We start from the raw sequence: 17179 nt of genomic DNA, 5'->3' as shown, positions 1-17179 counted from the left end.
TAACAGTCAGCTGGTGAATAACTCGGGTAGAAGTGATAACTTGGCGGCGAAGGAGGAGTTAACGTGTACAACAGCATAAATTGACCAAAAGCCACCTGCTAACATTTTTTTTCGGCACCTGAACAACTATTGATACCTCTAGGTAGACTACGTACTGTACAAACCAAGCAGTCTTCTATGGCCCAAAACAAGAACACTACATAACTCAGTTTTAGAAATGTATGTTTTCTTTGATTATTTTAAATTTTAATTATTTTGAATACATTTCTTTGATTAATGATGACCATGCTAACCAAAACATCCAGTCCTTGACTTTTGAAATGTTACATGCAATTTAAAACTTAATTCTTAGTAAAATTATCAGCGAATTGTCTTCTCTTTGTCTATCCCTAAAAGCTTTATTGAGGATTCAGTCAAAAAATACTATAAATGTATTCAAAGAAAATGAGAGAATTTTAAAAACACTGATCAGCTAAATACTCTATGGTCAGTGGCAATTGTTGCATGAATATCCCTGGTGATTCTGCCAGAAAAAAAGGCAGGGCAGAAACGATGTGATCTAATCTCACTACCCTCAGGGAAACTGGGGAAGCCAATTTCTTGAAGACTTCATATGAACAAAAGCAATTGAAAATGTGTTCAGTCTACAACTTTTTTTTTATATCTGGTGCATGTGCTTTTTTTCTCATGCCACCTTGGGAATTTTATACCCCATGTAAAAGGAAAAAAAACTGTCACTGTGCATAAAGGCACAAAACATGTGCAAAATGACTGATAAATTATATTTCTTATATTTTCAAATGCTTTATTTAATAAAAATAATAAAGGAGAGTGGACTTAATGTATGTGTAAATCCGGTTTAAAATGTTTAGATTGTGATCTATAAAAACAAGTTAAATACAGGTTCTCTTCTGTGAACTAAACTATATGTACTATAACTATATAAAATATATTTTTAGGGATGAATTTGCACCGTCCCGCACCGTTTCAATGGCGTACCTACCACATCCACCCAGAGGAGCAATTGCCTCGCCAGCTGACAAATGATGCGCACCCTTCTGCAGAAGTTCGTCTGCCACGTAAGGGATTTTAGCAGTTAAAGCTTTTTAATTTAAAGTTTTCCTCTAGCCTGTTTGTGTATATTTTGCGAAAGCTTTAACAACTGTCTTCAAACATGATGCTGTTTACTCTTTGTTCCTTATTGCCATCACTGTTTGTTTTTGTCACTGGAGGAACACTCCCAGAAGCCGATGTGAAAATTGAGGTGATACACAAACCTTTTATGTGTCACCGAACATCAAAGTATGGAGACATGCTTCTTGTTCATTACGAGGGATTCCTGGAGAGCAATGGCACTATGTTCCATTCCAGGTAAAATATGTTAATATTCGGTATTTCTTGCTGTATTACTGCACTATGTTCAGATGAAATTACTCAGATTTGTGAAATCTGATTAACTATTTAGATGTACAGATTCATGGAAATAATACGCCACAATCTATTGAAAACGCAGAGATTTATTCAGCTGTTATCAAGTTTCTGTGTTCTTGACTTTAAACTCTTGTTGATCATTTGATCCCTGGCAGCCGCAAACATGGGGACACAAATCCAGTCTGGTTCACTCTTGGGATCCGAGAGGTGCTTAAAGGTTGGGACAAAGGTCTGCAGAACATGTGTGCTGGAGAGCGCAGGAAGCTGACTGTCCCTCCATCACTGGCATACGGAAAGGAAGGTCAAGGTACTACAGATTCAGTGCAAAAGTAAAATAAAATTTAAAAAAATCATTATACACACCTTCTTGAAAAGATTTTCATAACCGTCTTCCAAACTCATACCCAGTGTGTTTTATTGGTATTTGACAGACGCAAAGGTACATAATGTGGAAGTGGCAAGAAAATGATAGGCGGTCTGCTATTGTTTTTCTAGTTAAAACTCAGAAAAATATTGTGGGCATCTGTATCTACACTTCTACCCGTTAAAATCCAGTGCAACCAGCTGCCTTCAGAAGTCGCTTATTAGCTAATAAATCATCTCTGCGTAACCTAATCTCAGTATACTTCCTGCTTTTCTGTAAGGGACTCAAGAGGGTTTACTTGAAAACATTGGCGAACAAACGGCATGGAGACCGAGGGTTAGGTTACAAAACGATATCTGAAACTTTTTACATCTGATGCAGTACTGTCTAATGTATCACCTGAAACAGAGTATGGCACAGCTGCAAACCTAACAAGACACCTGTCAACCTAAACAGGCAAACAACCAGGTGGAGCATTGTTCATAGAAGCTGCCATGAAGTCCACTGTAACTCTGGAAGACATGCTTCAATCCACCGCACAGGCGGATAAAGCTTTTGACAGGACAAGCATTAGCTGTACACTTACGAGGCACCAAGAAAGCCATTGTAGAGAGAAAGGCATTGGAGGATCCATATTATACTTTTGGTTTACATGTAAAACACTATGTTTGGTAAAAAACTAACACTGCATTAACACTTTGAACACACCTTTCCTAGGGGGTAGCATCATCATGCTTTTCTTCAGTAGAGGTAGGGTAACCGGTCAGAAGGTAAGGTAGTTTTATTTATACAGCACATTTTCAGCAGCAAGGTAATTCAAAGTGCTTGATGGGAAGATAGATCGAGGTAAATACAGGGATTTGCTCGAAGAAAACTTGTTAGAGGCTGCAAAAGACCCGAGACTGGGACAGAAGTTTAGATTTTTCAGCAGAACATTAATTCATCCAGTGCAACAAGAGAATAGCTTAGATGAAAGCCTATCTATGTGCTAAAATGGCCCAGTTCAAGTCCAAACCTAATTTCAATTAAGATTCTGTCAAGACTTGAGAATGTCTTTTTGCAGAGGTTTTAGAGACATGTAAGATGATGTACAGTGGTTCTTACGTTTGACAGTCATTCTCTACTTGGTGTTGGTTTGTTGCATCAAATTACAATGAAACACATGGAGGTGTTTGGCTGTACCGTTACGATATATGAAAAATTAAAGGAGTAGATGTTTTTGCCTGAGCAAAAGCCTTGTTTGTTTACAGGTAAAATTCCTCCGAGCAGCACCCTGATTTTTGACATCGAGCTCATGGAGATCCAGAACGGTCCCAGGTCCCACGAGACTTTCCGGGACATGGACCTCAACGACGACTGGAGACTCTCCAGGCAGGAGGTATGTCTTTTTGACTTTCTCTTTCTGTGTCGAGATCAAACAACGTTGTTGGAAACTATCTTCTAATGTCTTTTCGTATTTTCAGGTGAAGCATTTCTTGAAGAAGGAATTTGAGAAACACGGTTACTCGCCCAATGACACACATCATGAAGTGATGGTTGAGGACATCTTCAAAAACGAGGATGAGGACAAAGACGGCTTTATATCAGTGAGGGAATTCACCTCCATACATGATGAACTCTGAATGATGGATTCAACTTTTAAATTAGTTTTTTTTAGTTTTTTTTAGATCATCTTTGAAACTTATATAAATTGATGTTTTAAACAAAGACTTTCATAATTTCAAAACTACATTTGACCATTATTGTCAGATGTTTTGTTTCATGTTTTTACCTAGAAGTTTTATGTTTTATATTCATTTGTACATTTCATAACTTATTTGGACACACATATATAAATGTCATAGTTCTTGTTGCTTTAAGATGATTAAACTGTTTTTTTTAAATGAAATAAACTACTTTTTTCATTGATTATTTTTATAACTTGTCCCAGTCTGTAATGATGCAGAATAACTGGCCTCTTCCATGCATATCTGCCACTAGAGGGCACTCTTGCCTTTTATGCTTACAAATTGCTTTCATCTTTTTAAATCCTCCCCAACAGTAAAAAATGCACAATCCATGCTCCCCCACAGTAGCTCACTGACCTATATATTCTTTCATCAAATTGAGAGTAAAGTCACGTAAAGCATCACTTGTTATCGGAACCATACATTATGCATGTTGGAGTGCTGGGAGTTGAAGACGTTTGAAATTGTATTTGGTTTCAATCTCCATGTTAAAGATTATGTTTCCTCATGTATTCCTTTGATGCATTTTGATTTAAACTTTTGAACCGCTTGCAAAATAAAGACTTTCGACATTTATCGACTGATGCGCCTACATCTTTATGTACCTGGAGATGTAGCGGAAAGGCACAGGATCCAACCCACTTGAGGTTTATGAAAACAGAGGTATGCAACTTTTATATATTTGTTAGAACTACCCATATGTGATTGCAGTATAATATGAAGTAAATAATCTTTGAAAAATTTGTGGCTTCTCTGTTTTCTCCCCATGCACCTGCTGTCATCTCAATAAATACACCACCTGATCAGGAACAACCAATCAAAGCCTGGAGGAGGGTCTTGCTTTCACCCTTTCACCTTCCTCTCTGCTACAGCTGGTTCACAACAACAGGACCTGCCATGGACACTCAGCCTAGTTCCACCAATGGCAGTGCATAAACGGTTTTCCTGTAATGGTAAGGTGTTTTCCTCTAGTAACGCGTTTAGCAACACACACACTAGCACAATTGACGGCGCGAAGACACTCCTCCCGGCTCTGATTATTGTTTTTGACTTGCTGCAGTGCTGACCGCTTGCATGTCATGCTGCACTGAGGCGATAATTCATGTAAAAGGAGCCTTGACCATGTATTAGTGCATATACTGTTTTTCTGGTTAAAAGAAAATCTTTTTAAATTGCTCTTAATGTGATATCATTTTCAAGAAACAGATTTTTGGGGGTTTTCATTAGCTGTAAGAAAATCAACAAATTGAACCAAAATATAAAATGCATCACTGTATGTGTAATGGATCTATGTAATACCCGAGTTTCATGTAAAGAACTGAATTACTGAATCCGCTTTTTTGATGAAATTCTTATTTATTGAAATGCTTTTGTATCTATTGCCTTCTAATTATGTATTGAATGATGGCATATCATCATCAAAGTGGTTCACAGGCTTGCTCCTGACCTCGGCAGCTCTCGCTGTGGCTCCAAAGCAACTGAAGAGTGTAAATAACATGGCCACTAAGCAGAGGCAGCTTAACATGTGGAGTAAATGTGACTTACGGCTCGAGGCTCAGTCAGGGGACTAGTAAACCCAGCAACAAGAAGCAGACTGTTTGTTTCTCAGATCAAAGGAGCCATTGAAGCATGGTGCTGCTAACAGCGTTGCTCCAGTCATCCTCTTTTTCTTTTTACCCAGATTATTTTAAACATGGAAGGCTTTGGCTGATCATTAGCTGGATACAGCTGAATAAGAAATCTGATTTTGCTAATACAAACCAACTCCAGGAGTTGGGGCGTGATGCAATGGAGGAGAGAGAGGGCGCAATCTATTTTAAAGCCACAATGGTGGTTCAGCTATCAACTTATTTCTTAAGCAAGAAAATACTAACTTCTGCATTTTGAAAAATAACAACCTCCCTATTTTCATTTAGCCTGGTTCTTTCTATTCATTAAGTCAAATATAAAGATATGAGGAAATGATTGTATCATTGTTTTCGCAATACTGCATATCTAAAAAAAAACACAACAAAAAAACCCCCCGATGACAGCTGACGTGCATGAGCAACACTCAACAGCCTCAGAGTTCAGATAGAGAGGTGCCTTTAAGTAGCAGGGCAGGATGTGACTGTGCTGCACCTCTCTCACAAAGAGCACTACTGTTTATTTTTATTCCTCCTTTTCCTCATTCCTACAGTTTATTTGGCTTCTGGCAAAATTCAACCCTTCTCACCACATGCGTGCAGGTAGAGCTGGATCAGTGGGAAAATAAAGCAGGAAGTAAAAAAATGGCAAACACACTGGATTTTTTCATGGTCCTAAAATAAAAAAAATAAAAAAAACCCCACAGGAGTTGAGATCTAGACACATCTTCAACTTGTCAGTCTACTTCATACTCAAGTTTTACATTCTTTAATAAAACATCATTTCATAAATTACATTTGAATTGCAACTGTCACAAAAATACATTTTGATAAAATGGATCTGTAGAAAGGATTCAACAATCACATTAAACCAAGTGATAATGGAACATGCTTGGCACGGGGGCCGCGTTGGGCCCCACTGTGGTGGTTGTTGTGGTCATCGTCGAGCAATGTTACTGGCTTAAAATAACAAAATAAAATAATAATAATAATACAAAAAAAAACACTACTCGAAGAAATCCCCAGTAACAGTCTGCACACTCAAACGTTGCAACACTACCAATCAAAATGTGCACATAAGAGTTTGGCACACGTGTTGCACCATTCAAAAAGACACAATGTCGTCCAATCCGCACAAATGATGGATCCTGAAACCGTCTGCCTTCTTCTGATTTGTCATTTCTGTTTTGACCCTTCTGCAGGTACATCAACAAGCATTTCCAAGAATTTATATATATATAAACTATGGAGCACAAACATCTTTACAAAATAAATCTTTACACTTCGATGCAAAAAAAAAGTGCTTTATGAATGTCTTTTCTTTTTTTTTTTAAGTCTGACTCTATCTACATTATATCATTCCAGTGTTCCCACAAAAATGCAGGTGAGCGTAAATTTGGCCGACCTGCAAGGTTCAGATTAAACAGTACCAGGCCTCCTTCTTTAATTTGGACCCACACTAGTCCTACAGCGTCCTCTGCACCCTTCGCCTCCACCCTTGGTAAAGATGTTAAAGAGCCTCAAAATAACTTCACTTTGAAAAATCCTATCTTTAATTTGAGTAGACTTACTCAGCTTAGTCTGCCATCTATTTTACTACCCCAACCTGTTACTATAAAATAAATGTCACCTAGTCATTTCTGAAACTGTAACATAAAAGGCTGGATGTGGATCCAAGTCGCGTCACAGTGAGGCAGAGAAAGACACCGACTCTTGAGGAAGAGCTGTTGTGAAGAATATTAAATTCAGGGGAGCCACTAAATGTGGCCCTGGTGATTCTAGGAAGAATCAGTTAAGTCTCAATAGCGAGATTCGTTTATTTTAAGACATCTTTAAAAGGAGGTCGGGGCAATAAGTGTGGAGGGTGCTGTATTTCACATGGTGCTTTCATCCTGACTGAGCTACACCAGGTAGCAACAGCCTTTAAGTTATAAACAGAGGGAACAAATAACGTAAAAAAAAAAATGAAAATACATAACTGTTGCCTCATGTAAAAAAATGGTGCTCTTGGCTGAGTTTGCAAACCCCAAACTTACAGGAACAACAAAATCAACTAAATCCATCATGCCAAAAAATAAAAAATAAAAAAAATAAAATACAAAGCATTTCATATGCGGTAATGTTCGCAAACATTTCAGAGTATCACTTAAATACAGTTGGCTTGACTTTCCTCTTTGACAGAATAAATAATTGTTCATCGCCTCCAATTCCTCAAAATAAGACATCTTCATGTTCGATCATGAGCTGCACCACCAGTTTCTGCTGCCTCATGTCGTTCAGGGTTGTCAAAGCGTTCTGCTCCGGAGGCTGCATAAGAGTCGGGCCGAAGACAATCCCCAGGTTCTCTGCGTTCATTAGGTTGTACTTTTCAAATGTTGTTACCCTAGAAGATGCATCAAAATGACAGAGATTTTAGTGTTGAAAGGTTTCACTTCAGGGTTGATTCTCCTCAGACTGACGTCTTTTCAGCATTTCCAATGCTATTACCAAACAAGTAGACTTTTAATTTGAGTAACATGTTTTTTTGTATTTTTATATTTGTCAATGAACCACAGACTACAGCATAAAGCAGCTAAAAGAACATATATTTTACCACCAAAATTATTTGTACCCATTGCAAATAGAGAGTCAGTGAGAATATTTTAAATTCTATATCTAATTCAAAAATGTTTGTGCTGCTGTAAAGCATCCTACTTATTGGGAACAGGACTTTTAATTAATTAATTTATTTATTTTATATATATATATTTTTTTTTTAGCAGCACAGCAAGTAATAAACATGGCAGCTCTCTGCAGCTGGTATGGGGAAACCTTTGGCTAAAAAGCAGCTGTGCATTGTGGATTACTCACAGCTCAGGCTTTGCTAAAACAGGCTGTGTTTTAGCGTGACGGTGACCCAAAACACACAGCTAATGTGGGGAATAAATAGTGGGCCAACAGAAATATGAACTATTTCAAGTGGAACAGCAACGCAAGTGTATTATGGTCGATAATCTGTGAAGGGAGCTAAACATCAGGGCGATGTTACATTCAGAAGGGTATGGATGTATGGAAATGGCATGGCAATTATTTGTTAAAATTGTAATAAAAAAAAATATATATATATATTTTATTTTATCTTTTTAAATAAAATTGTATTCTTACATTATCTCATGGGAGATCGATGATGTGGTTTTTCCAATCAGACCTCTTCGTTCACAAAAAAATAACTTTTTGGGACCTTTTTGAATTTAACTGCACATACCATCGCTAACCTCTAAACGTGGACAACAAGCACAATTTTGACAGCATGCAATGCAAAAACAAAATGCATGTAAATAAAATGTGTGCATACAAGTCAAGCTTGCAGCGGGAAATGTCTCTCAGGCAAATTGTGTTGTTGTAGTGATAACAGATGTAACCGTTTTAATACACGAGCTAACCTTTTGAGATGAGCCATCAGGTAACGTAAGGTTTCGTAGTGCGCCGGGGGAAGCTGCAGCAATCCCTCATGTATCGCCTCCAGTCTGGATTCAGCGTTTGGAAGTTCTGCAGGAGCCAATCGATAAGTATCAAAGCGCTGTCAGGCAGCACCGGCACAGTAACGGCATGGAAATACCACGGAGAGGATCTCTTACTTGCAGCTTGAATAAATTTGGAGTACAAGTCAAATGTAATGACTGGAATGGGAAGGTCTCTCAAGTAGAGCTTCAAAGCACCAGCAATTATGTTGATGTCTGCATAGGCACTGGCACTGATATCCGCCTTCTCACCATCTGTTGTCAAGAAGCAAACAGTGCATGCAGGGGGATCAAAAGCTGAATTTGGGACAAACGAAAAGTGAATGTCCTTGTTTAAACCACATAATATCAAAAAGGGTTACTTTGTGCAGAACTGCTGCTGAACACGCCTCTTATTTTAAAGTGAAAACCCTGAGACATAAAATGTTACAGAGTTCCCGAGGCAAAGACATTCACGAGCAACAAACCTCGGTCAAAAGCAAGTCGAACGTCCTCAATGTGCTCTGAGAAGCCAGACACTCTGTACAGACCCTCAGATTTCATACCTGCAAGAGATGATTTATAGATGGATCTCAGTGTCAGAAAATATCATTGCAACACAAGGATCATTGGGGTCTGAAGCATCCCACTGCAGAACCTCCTACTATATTCTTTATTGTACATGGATCCACTGCAAAATAATGCTTACAGCTGTGCCATAGCAGCACCTGGATAATTCATCTTTAATTACAGCAGCCATAGGAGATATGACTGAACAATCTCAAAATACAGTGTGAGGAAAGCACAAAAAAATTGAATATTTACGTCTAAGAACAAAACTCCATTCTTAGAAATGACCAAAATTATTTTAAGTTAGATATGGAACATGATTACTTCTCAATGTTACATGAGAAGCAAACATATTCTGAGATGTACCAAATTTATTTACAGTCAGCATTTATTGTTGGCAGTTGAATATCATCTCAATGATAGGAGAAAATAAAAATAAAAAAGCCTCAAAGAACACAAGTAAAAAAAAGGTAGTCTGAAGTTTGATTTGACAACTACTACTTTTAGAAAAAAAAAGAAAATATGTGCCTAGAGCTGAAGCAGAAACATCTGGTCAACATTTTAATATCTTAGAGCCACTACTGTGGATTCTCCTATATCCCTGCTCAATAATACATCTAGAGACTCAGGAGAGTCTCTAGATTTCAGAAGTTCAGCTATTAAAGGACAGTTAAGAAAGAGACGTACGTATACATGCTAAGAGCAGCTTAATGTAAAGTCAATTTTTATGAAGAGGGTAATTAGCAGCATTTTTACATGGTGGTCAAATAAGTTCTGGATCACTGCTCAGAGGGTTTAAAGAGTTGCCTTGGCACATACCTCTGAGTTCTATCTCTCGAATGCACATATCCACCACCATGGGTCTTGTGGTGTTGTGAGCTTTGACAAGGGTGGTGAGATCACAGCTGTATACTTTCTTAATCCTGCGCAGGTCCGGCTGGCAGTCACTGGGAACCAGTTTGGAGCACTGTTTGTGTACATTCAGGCCACAATCTAGCAGAGGAGAGAAAAAAACAAAAACAAAACAAAAAAACGAGATAAATGCAAAGAGAAAAAGGGAGAGAGGGAGAGAGAGAGAGACAGAGATAAGCCTCTAGCAGATAGCACAATCTTTGCACTGAGCTTAAAGACAGCAGTTTGAAAAGCTTTCCCAGAGCCAGTGATAAACTGCGCTGTCAGACATCGCAGCTGCAGCTAAGCTGTCCCAGTATGCTGCGCCAAAGGTAGATAATAGCGGATATAACAGCATGGCGGGGGTGTTCTTGTTGTAGTTTTAGTCACATTGAGCCTTTTAGACAGCTGAGAGCGAGAGAGCTGCGGCTGCTCGAGTTACAGAAGGTAAAAGATGGGTGTTCGCCTAAAATCGCTCGTCACAAGAAGTCTCAAATAGGTCCCTGCTGGATTTCTAACCGCAGAAAGACCGAGGGAGGAGAAAAGAAGCAAAAAAATAAAGGCTGGTCAGAGTGTGAGAGAGAAGAAAGAAGTTTCTCCTGTTTCCCACGACACATGAGGTGTCTGATGATGCTCGTGTTTGCTTCAGGCTTATCAGCGTGGAAAGTATTGCAACAACAAACGATCTGTTGGGTAGAGGGCAACCAAGGCCACCGGTATAGTTTAAAGATAGTGTCCTAGCAATGAAGAAATCCCATGACCTCTGACAATCCATTATATTGGAGCACTGAGTGCTCCAATATAAAACCAATCACTTGGTTCTGCTGCTATATTTAAAATGATAAGATGAGAAACCTGCATTTTTTTATTTATTTTTTGCTAGTTGAGGAATTGAAAGTCTGCAAGCCTTAGTAGCTCTTATAACCTATTACAAATGTGTCAGAAATTGGTTTCCTCCTTATCTTCATGGAAATCACAGGGCAATGATGTAGCAAAAGTGACCTAGTACAGATATATTCTATGATTTCTATGTATCAGTAGCATCAGAACACACTATGCTTTACGAAGAGATACAAGTTTGAGGCTGAATATCATGATGAGGCATTCCTTTTTTGTTCTTTTTTTTTAGTTTTCAAGCTTCCTGACAAATCATACGCACAGTTCAGTTTGTGGAAAATATCACAATTTAATATGGCAGAAAGAACATAAACATTATAAATTCAGAATTTCAACAAATAAATCAAAAACTACAAGTTGTGCATTTTTTTAAAAGACACTGAAATGGAAAAGTTGCACAGGAGTAGCTATGCTGTGTAAAAACAAAACATTATCGTAAAAAGTATTAAATCTGGTTCATGGTAATCATTTCTGTCCTTGCACATGTCAGTTTTCTTTGTTGATTTAGATGAACACTTTAAATACCACTCTAAATGTTCACTGGATCTCTTTTTGTTGCTTTTTACCATGTTGTTAACAATGCTACTAATTCTGGTTCTTTCAAGACTGAGTTACTCAGTGATTTTTATAATAATGGGTAACAATGTCTAACAATAATTTGCTTTCTTTTTCTAGTGAGTAAGTTAAAAAGAGAGCTAGAGTCAGAGAAATAATGGCTGAGTCTAAATAAGAGCAAATAGCATGAATCGCAGAACTAACAAGAGCAACTCTCTTCAGTGCTGAAGTCGTTGCTGAAGGAAAATAGTCAAAGTTACTAATCTTTATCAGTGATGTGTTTAAAATAAAGTCAGATGAAGCATAGAAATGTAAGGAGTGCTCAAAATGAAAAATATTTTATAAACTCATCTAAGGAACAATCAGGCTGCAACAGGGAGGAAGACAAAACAGAAAATGAAAGCTATATGGAGTACAGAGTTGACCTGTTTTGTTCTTTTGACTTCCTGTATGTCCAGCAGGCAGAATGTGGAAATCTTGGCAATAATATCAAAACGTTAATGTAAGGCTCTATAACGTCTACAGAAGACAAGCTGAAGTTGTTGTTTTATCTAAAGACAGTTTATAAATGTGAACTAATAATTTTGACTCTTTTGGGAGTAAAACTGTTTTACCAGTTTCTTCTCTGTTGAGCAGTAATTAAGTAAAGACCATTTATCACTGGAAAGCTATAAAAAAATATTTTAAATGTTCAACGATAGTCCCATTATAGCTCTAAAAGAGAATGCTGAATTGCCCCAAAAGAAACAGTTTTGTTCAGACAGGTGCATCAGGAATCAGCACTTTCATGTCTCACTTGAAAGTGCTGATTATATAGAAGAAACTACACAAAAAAGGCTACGAAAAGCTATTCAAAATTATAAATGACACATCCAAGAGAGGCCAGTGTTACCTACAGATAAAATATTCAGTAATCCCACATTCACATGTCTTAATGTTATGCAGCTTGAATGCTGCAGAATATATTTACCTGAGCAACGGACACCCTGGGCAATGAGGCCCCACATGAAGTTGGCACAGTACTCGCACCAGTGTGGCCCACGAAAGGTGTGTACCTGTGGTTAGAAATGTCATTATGTTACTCAGTGACCAGTTTAAACTGGGGGCCTTCCTCTCTGACATGGTAGACTGTCAACCCAAAACCACACCGGATGGAACCCCTCACTGAATGGGAGCATGTGTGTGTGTGTGTGTACACGGGGCAGATTAAAGGATTTATTACAATGCGTCTGGCATCTGCTGCTGGGCAATTGGATACATGCAGGCAAGCGCAGGGGCAGGCCTGAAAGTCAAAATAACAGATGTACACCCTCCCTGCACACTTAGATCACAGATAAGATCATGAAAGGAGCCACAGGCAGCCCCACATGCACACGCACACACACACACACACACACACACACACACACCTACACACGCACATTGAATAGGTATCGGTGACCTAAGGAGTGCAGAGGTGCACAAAGCATGTGGCAGGTGGTGGGTGGAAGATCGCTTCAAAGGAGAAGTGAACAAAAAGGTGGCAGTCATTATAAACTGCCAGTAAGTGAAACCAAAGATAAAGTAAAGCCTATGTTAAAGCACCAAAGGCAGAGTATCCTGTCATTGCCTTTACAGAAAAAAAAAGAAATGTGCAGCACTTCAACACTCTCCATATGTTGTCAGCAAATCAGAAACGTCTCTAAAAGCTTTCAAATCGATGTTAATCAAAGTTTTCTGCTGTTAATGGGTTGTGGTGTAGTGCATCCATTAGTTCCCCTCTGTGCATATGAGTGTCAGCTGGTTGGGTTCTCATGAAAATAGCTGCAGATACTTACTGGAGTCTGTGACAGGACAGGCAGGCAAATATCCAGAAAAAACATCCAGCAAAAACATGCACAGTGGATCGCAGATGTGCACACAACTCGGTGTAACGTTAAAAAAAACCAAGACCATGATAAATAATTTCTAACGTCCATATTTAATGTGACATATATCCAACAAATAATATAAAAAGTAAAATAAACAGGGTAAGATAACTTTGTTCCTTTAAACTAAAAGTTTGTTGAAATATTAAACGTTTGCCATCAAGACTTCTTAATTTCAAACTTGCCAGCCATTAAATTTGATGGAGCCGAAATAAACTTAATCTGTCCTAGAAAGTTTCAAAACCCTCAATCATTAGCGTTGTGAATGATTACACTTTCTTTAGCTGGAGTTGTTATTTTTGCAGAGAGATTACAAACAACACCATGCCCACTGTTAAACATGGTGGTGGCATCATGATGCTGGATGAGGGATATTTCTTCAAAAGGAATTTGTTTTTAGTGAACTGCTGGGTGAAAACACCAGTGAGTTTTGACTCCAAACCTTCTTATGTTTGTCGAAAGCTATTTTTTCAGCACCACTGTTAGTCTGGTCATACATCCAAATCAACATCAAGATTTGTTGACATCACCATACATTCAAATCAGCTACAGGATGACATCATCAGAGGAAAAGTGATGTTTTGGAAAAGCCATGGTCAGAGTTATAGATTCAATGTACTGAATCTATAATATCGGGTCACTTCAAAGCGTCTGTGCACAAAGGAATGTCCTCACAATTTGACAATTTGAGGACTTTTGCAAGGAAAAATGAACCGACATCAAATTTAAGATGTGGCATGCTGACAAACTGATGATAAAGACACTGAATACACATGTAAAAACAACATTATTGCAAACATTTTTTCCATAATTGTCAGTTGAATTGCACCAGATATATTCACATTAAACATAAAAACAGCTTAATAACAAAAATCTATTTTAACAGGTTTTAAAAGTCGTATGTCCCACGTATCCGCAGGATTTCTTCCCCAAAATTTTTAAATGTTGAAAAGTCTTTATTATTTATATAGTAAAAAAAAAGTTAAGTATTAGAATTTAAAATTAGAAATAACTATTATCAAGCAGATAAAAAAAGTCCTTTTGTTTCCTCTCACAAAAATTGCTGCTTACCTTAAAGTTGTGAATCTTTTCATAGGAGCTCAGCTTCTCAGGCGTGTCTTTCAAGGCACTCCGTCGCACCACAGGTGAGGAGATCTGTGGACAGGAGGCCAGCAGTTTAATAGGCTTCCACAGCAGATTTCCTTTGCACCCAATCTTGACTCCCAGAGCCAACGCCAGCAGCTCTTGACGCTTCTTCTCCTGTCTTTTAGCCATGCGAGCAATCAGCTCCCCTTCTAAGCCCCCTCTGCTCGCTCCAGCCTCCATGCTTGACTGCACCGGGTCCAGGAGACTGTCCAAGTCTTCTTAGGGGAGCACTGGAAGCAGGAGGGTGGGGGTGTGTGAGTGCTGTGCAGCAGATGCTGCTGGCGACAGCCCAGCACACAGATACAAAGTACACCCCACTCTGCTCTGAACAGGAAGAGCTACTGATGACAGTTAGCACCGGAGCTGACTCTCCGTCTGGTCTGAGCCCAGTGGCAGCGGAGAGCAAGACGAGCAGGAGGAACAGGATTGGAAGAGGGCGGCCTAAGGGCAGGAGCGTGCCTCAGACAATGGCTCTCATTCACACGCCCAGAAAGGGGAGAGAGAAAGGAGAGGGAACAGCATCCGGGATGGATAAGAGATGTCGAGAGTGAGGTGCTGTCGGGATCGCTTCGCACAGCTCAACAGTTTTCTAAAAAAGGATCAACAGTTCAGACCCAACCCCCCCCTCCCCCCCTCCTCCTCCCCACATCCCTCTTTTTAGGACAGAGCTCTTTCCCCATTAGAGGACTGCCTTCCGGCCACACTCCACCTCACTTCACTGGAGTTAGGACTCCATCTTCATGGGGTTCCCAGTCAGCGCAGGGTCGCTTCTAAATGGGTCACTTTGGTTGCTCGTAGACAGACACCAGTTTATTCAAAGCCGGGTCCTTGTAACAAAAACAGATCTTGACCTCCAGCTATGTCCGTCTGCTGGTGGAATTCCCCACGCTGCCGTCCAGACAGGATCTCACAGACTCTCTGACTGCAGATTGCCCCTGCCTGTCATGGTCTGCTGTCTGACAGAGCCTACACTTCCATACAATTAACTCAGATTGGAAAAGGGATTACAGCCATAATCCTTGCACAAGGAATAATCCAGTAGTACCCAAATCCAAGGAAAAGCCCAATTGGAAGCTTATTTGCATGTCTCCAGGCATGTAGAGGTTTTTTTTTTCCTCCAGTGGGGGGGTTGCTGCTATGCTTATGGTTCATTTGTCTATGTAAATTCGAAACACACAGAAAGCACCACAAATACACGTCCTCTAAGGGAGGTTTTCCTTAATTAAAATAAAAATGCACAAAGGAATTTTTTGGTGGAATCTTTTTAGTGAACACATAAGTAAGAATTACTCGGTTGCAATAACAACACTCCTCACTGTGTGTGCTGTTACTGAATGAAGATGACTCAAAGACATTTTAAGTGTCAGCGAGGTATTTAAGCTGAGCACTGAGACACAAGAAGCTATTTAAAAGGAAACCGTAGTTTCTCTGACTTGTCAAGACATGTAGGCAGAAAGAGAGAGAGAGAGAGAGAGACAGAGAGAGAGATTGGTAGATTAATGAAAAGGTGAACAATACACAGCAAAGTGGCTGTCTTATCCGTTTGAGCTTTCAACCTCTGTCACACTTGCATTTGAGAAAGTTGGCAGTCATTTGGAAATGTCAGAGTTGAGATATGGATCTACATTCTGTGGAAAAACACATGGAGACTTTTGGTTTAGAGATGCTTGCCATGCAAATCGCTAATGGTGAACACAGTTTAATATGTCAGCTATGTGATACCTTCACCTATGGAAAAGTCTCATAATAAAATGGTGACTAGAAGCTAGGTTTGATCCATCTGAAGTTTAGAGGCAAAACATGTGAAAACAACCATAATGAAATAGAAACTGATGGATTAAGCACAGAGACTAAATGATCATGTTTTTAATTTAGCAATTTTGTCTTGAATTATCAAAAGATGTATTAGTCAGTCGAGAATTAATAATAACCATCATCCAATCTCCCAACTGTCTTCTTAGTCCAAAATATTTGAATCACTTTCAATTAAAAAACACAATTATTTTTACTCCATTTTTGACCCAAAAACCATCTGGCTTTCAACCTACCCACCTAGTTTTAAAAAACAGAGTTTAAACTTTAAACAATACTTTGCTGCACTCTTTATATATACTACTTTAAGCATTTGCCACTATTGTCCACTTGCCACTATTGTCCACCTACAGTAGTAAAGGTTCTGTAATATGGTTCACAAATGACCTCTTTTGTAGATTACAGGAAATACCTGATAGTTTTTCTAAATATCTGGGCACCTGGATCGATGAAAAAGTATCCTTTAAAACCCATAGATAGTGTTTATGTGACATGAAGGCAAAACAGTGGGTGTCTCAGAAACACACATCAAATGCAGTTTCTAAGTGTGTGACATCATGTGAAAATCAAAATATTATTGTGAAACTCGACAATTCTGGTTCACTTCCCATTACAAAGTACAGATGCTTCAAGGTTCCACAATCATTAGTTTAAACAATAATATTGAAATATGAAAGATAAACTGTCAGCAAAAAGAAAATTGCAATTTCTGATGAACTGAGATGAAGCTGGTTTGGTGCAAAATGTGCACAACCACCCGAGAGCAAAACGAAAA

At 38.8% G+C, this 17179-nt stretch overlaps 2 protein-coding genes across 2 annotated transcripts in view; one reads left to right on the top strand and one right to left on the bottom strand.

Annotated features, from left to right (window-relative positions):
• The first annotated feature begins 1050 nt into the window (after positions 1-1050).
• Positions 1051-4103, top strand: fkbp14 (FKBP prolyl isomerase 14). Its single transcript, XM_008432488.2, has 4 exons — positions 1051-1371; positions 1587-1738; positions 3046-3173; positions 3259-4103. Exons 1-4 carry the CDS (start codon positions 1175-1177, stop codon positions 3415-3417), a joined length of 636 nt encoding a protein of 211 aa, XP_008430710.1. The 5' UTR covers positions 1051-1174; the 3' UTR covers positions 3418-4103.
• A 2377-nt stretch (positions 4104-6480) lies between these two features.
• The window catches only part of chn2 (chimerin 2), a 37041-nt gene continuing 26342 nt past the window's right edge, over positions 6481-17179 (bottom strand). The window contains exons 7-13 of the mRNA XM_008432489.2: positions 14518-14601; positions 12510-12594; positions 10016-10189; positions 9115-9192; positions 8765-8902; positions 8570-8675; positions 6481-7530 (exon numbers count right to left, since the gene is read on the bottom strand). Of these exons, the coding sequence (XP_008430711.1) occupies positions 7359-7530; positions 8570-8675; positions 8765-8902; positions 9115-9192; positions 10016-10189; positions 12510-12594; positions 14518-14601 (837 nt within the window). The 3' untranslated portion in view covers positions 6481-7358. The remainder of the gene's footprint in view (positions 7531-8569; positions 8676-8764; positions 8903-9114; positions 9193-10015; positions 10190-12509; positions 12595-14517; positions 14602-17179) is intronic.

This window comes from Poecilia reticulata, linkage group LG16 (genome assembly GCF_000633615.1).
Source record: "Poecilia reticulata strain Guanapo linkage group LG16, Guppy_female_1.0+MT, whole genome shotgun sequence".
NCBI classification, from domain to species: Eukaryota; Metazoa; Chordata; class Actinopteri; order Cyprinodontiformes; family Poeciliidae; genus Poecilia; species Poecilia reticulata.
The sequence above is the reverse complement of the archived record's forward strand: the minus strand, read 5'-3'. Positions and strand labels throughout refer to the sequence as shown.

Coding starts and splice junctions, on each gene's coding strand:
- fkbp14 (XM_008432488.2), top strand. CDS start 1,175: ATGATGCTGTTTACTCTTTGTTCCTTATTGCCATCACTGTTTGTTTTT. Junction 1,372..1,586: donor GGCACTATGTTCCATTCCAG/GTAAAATATGTT, acceptor GATCCCTGGCAG/CCGCAAACATGGGGACACAA. Junction 1,739..3,045: donor ATACGGAAAGGAAGGTCAAG/GTACTACAGATT, acceptor GTTTGTTTACAG/GTAAAATTCCTCCGAGCAGC.